Source organism: Paralichthys olivaceus, chromosome 13 (genome assembly GCF_024713975.1).
Source record: "Paralichthys olivaceus isolate ysfri-2021 chromosome 13, ASM2471397v2, whole genome shotgun sequence".
Lineage (NCBI taxonomy): Eukaryota > Metazoa > Chordata > Actinopteri > Pleuronectiformes > Paralichthyidae > Paralichthys > Paralichthys olivaceus.
In genome coordinates this window covers 21020050-21030038 of record NC_091105.1, presented here as the reverse complement: position 1 = coordinate 21030038, position 9989 = coordinate 21020050, and the positions used below count along the sequence as shown (strand labels likewise).

General features: G+C 38.8%; 1 protein-coding gene across 1 annotated transcript in view; it reads left to right on the top strand.

Moving 5' to 3' along the window:
• The first annotated feature begins 9452 nt into the window (after nt 1–9452).
• LOC109632023 (myelin basic protein-like) overlaps nt 9453–9989 on the top strand; it is a 48369-nt gene continuing 47832 nt past the window's right edge. Inside the window, exon 1 of the mRNA XM_069537764.1 lies at nt 9453–9827. Within this exon, the coding sequence (XP_069393865.1) occupies nt 9809–9827 (19 nt within the window). The 5' untranslated portion in view covers nt 9453–9808. The remainder of the gene's footprint in view (nt 9828–9989) is intronic.

Genomic DNA, 9989 nt, shown 5'->3' with positions numbered 1-9989 from the left:
AATCCTGGATCTGGCTATTTATCTGCATGATAATGGGGGTCTTCCTTGGGTCATGCCCCATGAAATCTATTCAGTGGTTATTTGAGTTATCCTCCTGACAAACAGACAGACGAATGGCGATGCAAACAGTAAAATCCTCCTTATGTCCTGATAGCCATCAGGAAAAAAAGTGGTGTCTCGTAAGAATCCAATCTCTTTATTCAGACCAAATGAAATGATTGGCTGGCCTGTCCGCTTGTGCGCACCCTGTACGTGCTCTCACTGTCTTCAGTAGGGGAGACATACGCCACTCAAGCACAAGTTTAGCCAGAAGTTAGCAAGAGAGTTATGGAAAAGTTATCTTAAAGCAGTTGTCAATCAGTGCAGGTGTTTTAGGGGTGTAGCATTGACGAGTGGGCCGATGGGCTGTGCTGGGATGTATTGGTTGCACAAGAGTAGCCTGCGCTTGCAAGCTTTTCCAGGATTAACAACCCTATAACTTTAAACAAATATTTAAATCTTTTTTGCAGTTGACTAACTAAAAGATTGGTTGTAATTTTCATGACATATTCATTACTGTCGACCTCTTTTAGCAATAGCATTATGAAACTCCACTTGAATCTCCTGCAGACTTATCATGCATCAGCTACACAGTATTTAGAAACATATACTTACTTAGTAAATGGTAGATGGTTGTATTTATAAAGCGCTTTTCTAGTCTTGAAGACCACAAAAAGCGCTTTACACTACAGTTTGCCATTCACCCATTCACACACACATTCATACATACATACAGTGCATCTAGAGTAGCACTTTTATTGTTGTTGTTCTATGGGGCAATTCGGTAGTAGTAAGAAGTAATAGCAGTGATTTTGAGTCATGTATACCTGGGGGATGTAAGTCAGATGTCCATTCTCCGTTTAGCTCCAGGTTTGGTCTTCACCAGCTCCTCAGGAGAATTTCAGCATGTAGCCTGATATTTCCCTAAGATTGTCAATAACGGTCAGCAGCCAGAGCAAAGTGGGTTTTCAGAACTTTTTTTTTCTCCTGATAGCAGCAGCTTGGTGGAGATGAGAATGAGCCGATGAGAACAGTGAGAGAATGAAAACAGTAAAATGTGGGCTGCATAAACTGACAATATTAATCATTGTAAAGCTGAGGCAAGCTGCAGATTCTAGTGATGTCACAGTTTAAGTTCATCATTTTGAGTTTGCCCTCTCACATTGTCACCCTGCTTTTCCATTATCATTTGATACATTGCTATAATATATCTGATGATTGTCGCTTTATGTTTCTATTGGGAACCCTTCTGTTTGGTGCTGTTAGCTTTATTTTCTCTGTCGGTGCCTCTACATCTAATCGCCCACTTCTATTTCTGTCTTTCTTCTTCTTTTCCCCCTGAACAAACCTTTAATGTGAAATACAACACTCGCTGTATGCAAGAGTATTCCCAGAGGATACCTGACACAAAGGGTTTAGAACAGTAAATACAAAATGGATATAATGTTTTATTGTAGTGATTGAAAAAATGCACATTGAATATTTTTCTGTATCAGACTGCAATCACATGCTTGAATATGAGACACAGCCTCGCAGTTGAGAAGTTTAAAAAGCACTGAGATATACTTGTTCAAGGGCTTTCCTATATAGTGGATAGCAATTACATTCATGTCCTTCCCTCTGTCCATTGTTTGCCTTTCTGCTCCTCCACTGCCATCTTTTCTATTGGTTTTTTGTCCCAGCTGAGGTAGAAAATGAAAAGGTGCAGGTTCATCTAGCTCTGTCAGCGGCGACGGCAACCGAGCTAAAAGGCACAGGTGAGGACGGGTTAGGGAGGAATAATTCAGTGGTGTCTGCTCCGGTCAGACATTCAGAGGCTGCCAGTGTAGCTCTGCACTCGCCATGCCTCCCAGCAAACAGAGAGCGAAACTGAGAAGAGGCAACACAACAGCCATCCGTCCATTTGGACATGATTCGATTGTGTGTAACCCCTAAATGTTCAGCGTAATTGTTATTCAAAGGTCAGACACACAACAGCCAATACAAAATAGATAAGGTTATTCTTCAGTGATATGATCATATGAACATTTTCTGATTGACATTTTGTACAACATATATACACATACTAACTGTCTTTGTAATAGCTGTATTCCATATGTATATTTTTGAATATTTACCTTTTACCTATAATTTCTTTATCTCAGCGTCAGTTCTCAAGTTTTTTATGTTCAAATATATGTATATATATATATTCTAAAATAGAAATATATATTTTTTTATATGATTATACTATATTATTTTACTATATTATAAAACTGTCTACACTCGCTATATTATATGAAAAAACTGTTATATTTAAAGGTAACCTGTAAAAATGTTTATTGCTAGTATTGCTATGAAGTAATGGGTTTTTTATTGTAATATATTACTAACTTGCACCAGCAGGAGCAGAGAAAGAGACAACAGATTGTGAGTGAGCACAAACGTGGACAATTATTTTTTAACCCCAAAATCAAGTCCAAACAAAGTTGACACAACAGTTTGTTTGAATATATTGGAACCATAAACTGGAAGTGATTTCGCTCTGCTGGATCAGGAGGCAAACTAATTCAGACGGTCTGATGCGCTTCTAGATTGTCTATTTCTATCAAATGGGTCATTACAGTTTGAATACTTCCTTTTCCAGGACATTCGCATAAATGTTCAAATGTTTGAATTTCGAATAAAAAGTGAAGCCTTAATAGACAATGCAGTTTAAAAAAAACTAAATGGCTTAGGTTGGATCCCAAAGACACACATAACACAATCTTAGTAGATAAAATGCAGATGTGTAATCTCCACAGGAATACTGCAACAATAATGGTCAAAGTCAATGTCAATGTATCCTGAGTGGGTTTGTCCCTGGTGCAGCATGTGTCAATCTCTAGAAACACTGAATCCTGAAAAGACATGACATCATCAGGGTTATTTCTTCTTCACGATAAAAGAGAAAAACACATTTATGCAAAAAAGTATTTTCGTCGCCTGAGTAGAACAAACATTATCTGTGAAACAGTGTTTTGATTTCCAATGTGGGCAATTTAAGTCTAAAAGCAGCAATAATCATTTGTTTCAATGATAAGAGAAAAACACGGAGATAGAGCAGAACCAGCACCATATTAAAATCCCAGCAGCCTGTTTCTTGAACATTTTGAAGGATATCTTCCACTAGATGGAGCTATTTTATATTGAAGAGATGCATTTAAGAGGTTTTTTTTGTAAAATGAACTGTGATGGAAATGTATTGTTTACTTGATATCTATTTTAATGTTTATGCCAATGTTTATGCCAAATTACTGTCTGCTGCTGTCTCTGGCACTAATTTCCTCTCAGGCTGTGTGGTGTTTAGTCATCACTGGAAATAATGAGAACACTGTACCAACCAATTTGATTTAGGGGAGTCATGCAGGTTAATCTCTTTCAAACAGCATTTACATATACAGCTTCAACATTTACTAATGCTATAACCACATTGGGAATTACCCTGTGCTGCCACGTCCACAAAAACTTGTGCAGTAAATGGGTTTTATTTTGTCATTTTGCATCAGAGCAGTACTGTGTATGTGTGTTTCTTTCAGCAGAGGAGTTTATTTTCCATATTAGAAATGTTCCCTGATCTGAACCAGGCATGATAGATGTGTGATAGATGGCTGTCACAATAAAGAAAGTCAATAAAGTCAAAAAATGAAAGAGCTGTTATAATTTTTGGAGCCTTGTGAGAGTCTGGCCTTAGAAAATATTAAAGTCATTCAGTCTTTTGATTGGTTCTTACTGTCAGCATAAATAGTCAAGACAATAGCTGCTCACACAACAAGGAATTACTCAAGGTTAAGGTTGGGGATACAGTTTTGATATTTTACTATAAATGGAAGTCAATGCAAAGTCCAAATAAGGATAGCTGCACAAACCTGTGTGTGTGTGTGTGTGTATGTGTGTGTGTGTGTATACACTTGTTTATGTTACCTTTTACTATCTCATAAATACTGGACCAGAACACAATACTGTAGCATTCAGGACCCGTACACTTCGTGGGGACCAAAGCCTAATAAGGTCAAAATGCCATTTCTGTGCTTCTAGCTAAAGTTAGGGATTAGGTTGTGGTTAAGCTGTCCATGATGAATCTTAGACAACGCAAAGTCAAAGTCCTAATAAAAATAGCCGCATAAACCTGTGTGTGTGTGTGTGTGTCTGTGTGAATGTGTGTGTGTGTGTTAGCTCTAGACTGGCTTTTACTGGCCTTTTAACAATCCTGAATGTATTTTCCATTACACATTCAGAAGAGACTAAATCCTTCGATCTATTTTTCTCCCGAAAGCTAAATCTTTATATATTTTCGGGCTGAAACGTGGGACTATTCTCTGCACCACACATCCTCTATATCCAAACCCTGCAACCATATGGATCAGCCTTGTCATTCAGAGCCTGTGTGAGATGAGCGTCTTTATGTGAATGATTTGTATTTATTGCCATGCCTGGCAGTGGCCGTGGCTTTGCTCCGTGTGTGAGATGTTATCGGAGCTTTTTCCCTCTTCCATGTGATTAAACCTAAGAAGGTGAAACCAGGCAATGCTAAATATCCATCAGGTTTCTCGGAGGTCATTAGCCATATGTGCAGAGATAAGGTGCAACTGCGTGTAATACGCCCTGAAGTGCCCTTTCTGTGGAAGTGCTTTTTCTTACAACTCTGAACATTCAGTGTGAATTGATAAAAGCATCACTAAATGTCATCTTTACATTAAAAGCACTGAGATCGCTCACATAAAGAGGTTGTTGCTTCAATTACTTTTCAAATTTGACATGTTCCGAGTCACGCTGCTTCTATTCTAAGTTGTGTTTTTACAGAATAAATAATTTCTGAGTTAAATATTTATTATTTAGAATTTTATTATTATTTTTGTTTTGTATTTAATTATTATCAAAATTCACCTAGACATAAACAACAATCTATTAAATAAGTAAGTTGGAGACTTAGGAAGAGTTGTAAGATAGTTTAGCTCGAGGATCAAAAAAGTTACCTGCAGGCAGGTATAGACTCAGCAGACTATCATAGATATTTTTATTTTCAGTTCTCAGCAAATTCCGTGTAATTAAGGGAAAGAAATAAAATACAAAACAACAAATGATCAAACCATACAACCATAAATACTGTTGAGAACGCAGCTTCACCTTCTCACATATATAATAAAGCCATTAGGAAAAAGTCAAAATTGTATTGGAGTAAATTCAGTTTTATTTTGTGAATCACATTACCAGACACCAAATGCGAAATATCACAGAAATATTTATGATGGTGATTTCAATGAATTACTGCATTTAATAAACACAGATAGTTTATTCACTATAGTGAATAAACTCTGTATAAATTATCTTTTTGACTTTCTCTTGTAAAGTATACATTATAAATCACCCACTAAAAGATTTTGACTTCTTCAAATCTGCAGTATATAGTCTATCCAGAAAACAGCATGAGAGAACCGCACACATATATGGCTGCAAGATCTCCAAACTAGATCTAAAGTAACCTTTTAGTTAAGGATGAGAGGAAATCCTTCTGGCTGCTCTATGCATGAGGACATCCAATCAAGCTAATTACATTCCAGACAAATACAGATGAGTGCAAGACACCTGAATTTGTTTCCACAGAGTAATCGCGCTAAACATCCAGCGATACATAAAAACATGAAATCAAGAGGATGTGTCTGTTTCAGACCTCTCATCTGTTTGCACCTGGTGAAAAAGGAACACTGTGGTTTTATTTTCAATCAATAACTGAGGATATCAAGATTTTTACTTTTCAGGAAATATGACCCCAATAGATCTTGCTAAGCAATCAGCATAAGTCCACAACACCGATATAGAGATGACAAACAACTCCCTTTCCCCAGAGTTACTGTGATGGATTATCCATGTGGTTTTAGGCCCATTACCTCAACCGAGGCTGGGCTATTTCCATGACAACAAGTTTCTGTATCACTGTCGAAATCGCTGCAGGCTCTAAGCTAATGGGATATTATTATATGACTGACGACGTTTAGTCAGTTTCTCTGCCATAAGCTGATCCCCACGATAAGCAATCGGATTGTTGATTCTGCCAGCGACCCCCCCCCCGAGCAGGCGTAAACGCTATCAGGAGCTCTGAGTCTTGGATAGATTTTACCAAGTCCTTCCGGATATATTATCCAAGGCTATTTAATTTCTCTGGCAATCACTGCATCATCATATTACAGCATCAAATCTGATCATCTCTAAGCAGGATTTCTGTGGAGCCTCTTAAAATTGTCACCGGAGAAATTTGACTCGGCTGTTGTTAAACTGACACTGGAACTGTTTTTCCACATTATGTGATTGTCATGTCCCCACGATGACCTTTGGTGATTTATCTAGCACTGCATCATCAATATTTTGTCTTATGACCAAATAGTTTCACCCAGTCAACTGGGATTGGCTTTAGCACCCCCATGGCCCTCTTTGTATAAATAAGGATAATGGATGGATGACCACATAGCTGTAAAGCTTTAAAGATGAGAAAAGCTAAAGGCCTACATGAAGATTTAATTTTAAATTAAAATTTAATGAAAGGAAATAAATAAACAAACTTTGTCCTCCTTGTGCTTTTTAGGGTAGCTGACGCAAGTAGTTATAATGTAAGGTTAAATTGAAATAATTGTATTTACCTGACGTTCATCCCTGAGATCTGATTCATTATATGATTTAACACATTTTCCATGACTTCTCTCACAAGTCATGATAAGTGTAATATTTCCATATGCATTTAAATACAGGTAATTGTATTCATACATATCATTAGTTTAAATCTCTGACTTATACAGTGAGACAAGTCTTTGTTGTGGTGCTCCAAATTGTAGCTGTTGATTATGTTTTCCTTGAGATTTCTCCAATTTGATTGAACTCCACCTTTGGGGGACTGGATTGACTGAACATAGTTTTGGAAGTCTATGTTCCTTCAACTGTGCATGTCAGGGCAAAAACCAAACCATGTAGTCCAAATGCTCGTCGTAGAGTTGGTTTGGTTACAGGCAAAGTGCATGGCCTTGGTCAGAAGTCCTCTTTAGAGATAAAACAACCTGCGGTGGCTGTGAGAGCTCAACGCAGTGCAACTCAAGAGTACTCAGGAAAATGGAGAAAACATCTTCATCAATTTGACAACACATCTGCAGTGAATATAAGATACTCAAGACTCGTAAAAAAAAAGAAATACTCAGGACACAAGCAAAGCTAAATAATACTAACAAAACTGCAATATACTCACTACACAACGTAATACTCAAAACAGTACCAAATACTTACAACACAACCAAATACTCATAACACAACAAAATAATCACAACAGAATCTAATACTCACCACAAAACCAAATGCACACAACACTACTACAAACACAAGAACAATACCCACACCACTTCCTAACAACCTAATACCCACACCACTACCAAACAACCTAATACCCACACCACTTCCTAACAACCTAATACCCACACCACTACCAAACAACCTAATACCCACACCACTACCAAACACTCACAAAACTACCTAATACTCACAACACAATAAAATACTCAAATATACTGAATTAATTGAGAAACGGGCTAACATCAAGTCATGTTTGATAGCAATGTGCATGTGTTTCCTCAAGTTGCAGTTCGCTGTCAGAGCCTCTGTCGGAAGGAAGGACGACCACCTCAGCAGCACTGCAGCTGTCAGGCCTCTTGTATGATAGAGTGGCGAGACGTAAGCCACTCAGAGTAAAAGCACAGGTGTAAATAATACTATACCCCAAAGCTTTGTTGTGATAAAGTACACACCATCTACAATACTCTGTGACAAACAAAACCCTGCCTTCAAAAGGACACTTGAATACTGAGGGCGCTATCAACAAAATGCACTTTAAGTGTCAAATGTACAGCAGAATCGTTCCTGTCGTTACTATTAATATTAATCATGAAATGAGATTGTTTTTACGGATGCATTCATATGTGGGCAGCATTGTAACGTTGAGCTCGTTGTGAGGACTTTAGAGGTAAACCAATGCAGCTGTGACATGTATGTGTCAATATGTGTCTCGGAAATGTAGAAAGTACATGCGTAGTGCAAAATGGTAACTGTCCCGTTAAAGAGAAATGAGTGATCTTCTGTAATGTCTGAGCACATTGGTGTCTGCACTCATTAATCAGTTTTTAACATTTTGTCAATCGCGTGCAAAGCAATTTGAACTGCAATTGATTTGGTTGGAAGATGCTATCTAAAGAAAGTGTGAATGATGATTGTGATTGTTCAAGCACTTTTACTCAGGCAGCCATCAGAGAATATTTAATACAAACCAGTTACCTGTTGTAAGGTGGTGATCCGGGTACATCTATCTAACTGTTAGATGAAGCATATACCATCTATATATAAAATATGCATCAAATGTATTAAGAACATCTATATAGTCTAATCTAATAGTAATTAGACTGTCAAATAATATTACAAGCCCAGCATTGTACTTTGCCTTGAGGCAAAATTACAAAGCTACTTAGATCAATTCATCCACAGCAACATGCAATAATGTTAAAGTAATACTTCACCGCAAATGAAAATTCACTCTTGATCTACTCGACACTGTGCCTATGGAGGGGTGGGTGAATGGTTTGAGTCCACAAAACACTTCTGGAGTTTAAGGGGTAATCAGCGTTGCATAAACAACAACAGAAAGGAAACATTAAATTCCTCCATACTGCTCCTGTGGCGTCATCCAGGTGTCCACAAGCCCCTGCATTCAAATTATACTGGAAACGGAATAATTTAAACCCAGTTTTTAGCCTTAATGTCCTCTGATGTCCCCCTCTCAAGCCTCGTTCACACTGCACACACTGCACACAAGCTCTTGCAGAAGGGTACGCGCGGGGTGCACATTAGCATCGTTACTTCCGGTAGCTGACATTTAGGCTTTTAGTCGTTTAAAGAATCAGTCACCATTCACTTCAATTAAATTGGATTTGGCTGCAACGTTGTTCACCCCTGATACTCCAAAATTGTTTTGTGGACTCAAACACTTCACCCACCCCTCCATTGGCATGGTGGTGAGTAGATATTGAGTACATTTTCATTTTTCTGCGAACTATCCCTTTAAATATCAATATATAGTGATAGCAATTTAAAAAATAAAAAATCCAAAGTAAACAATGTGGGATATTTTGCAATAATTCCAGGAACCAGCAACCTGGAACACCTTCCCCTCACACACTGTAAGACGAGCTTTTCAACCCTTCTCAGACCTGTTGTTGCCCTTGAGCAAGGCACACAGACACCGTGTTGTCTGACACTGAGCGGAGCAAGGCGGAGGTGCCGGAGGTGCTGATAACCTTTAGATTACTCACAGGAAATCCTGGAGACTTTTCTGTCATATTTCGTAATCACACGAGGAGCTGTGTGTTTGTGTTGAGCCTCCTGCTGCTCATGCACGGACGTGCACCAACGTGCCCTGTTAGCCCACATATCTTGGCGGACTGAAGCTGCATTCCGCCCCACCCCTTACAAACATCATCACCGCCACTGTACCTCAATCAGGAAGCGCCGAGATACGTTTGTGTTTTTCTTTTCTTTTTTTACTTTATTTCTGTCTTTTCTTTTTTCTTTTTTGTTGTCTTTATTGTGAAGGAGGGATCGGGGCAGCGGTGGATCACAAAGGGGGGGGGCAGAAGGTGTTTATTGTTGCCGACCACCGTGGATCTGTGCCGGGGGAAAGAAGACTGACAGTTGGCCACATCCAGTCCGAGGCTCTCAGCTGTGGATGACACAACCGGAGAAGGGTACGTGCACACACCGAGGCAGATGCGAGCGAAGCCAGCTCAGACAAACACATGGTTTGAATCCACTCTGCTGCTTTGTATTTATCTTGGTTCGCGATGTAAACACGGTGTCCACGTCCACTTGTTCACTGTGCGTAACAGAGCAGACCTGCAGGAACGCAT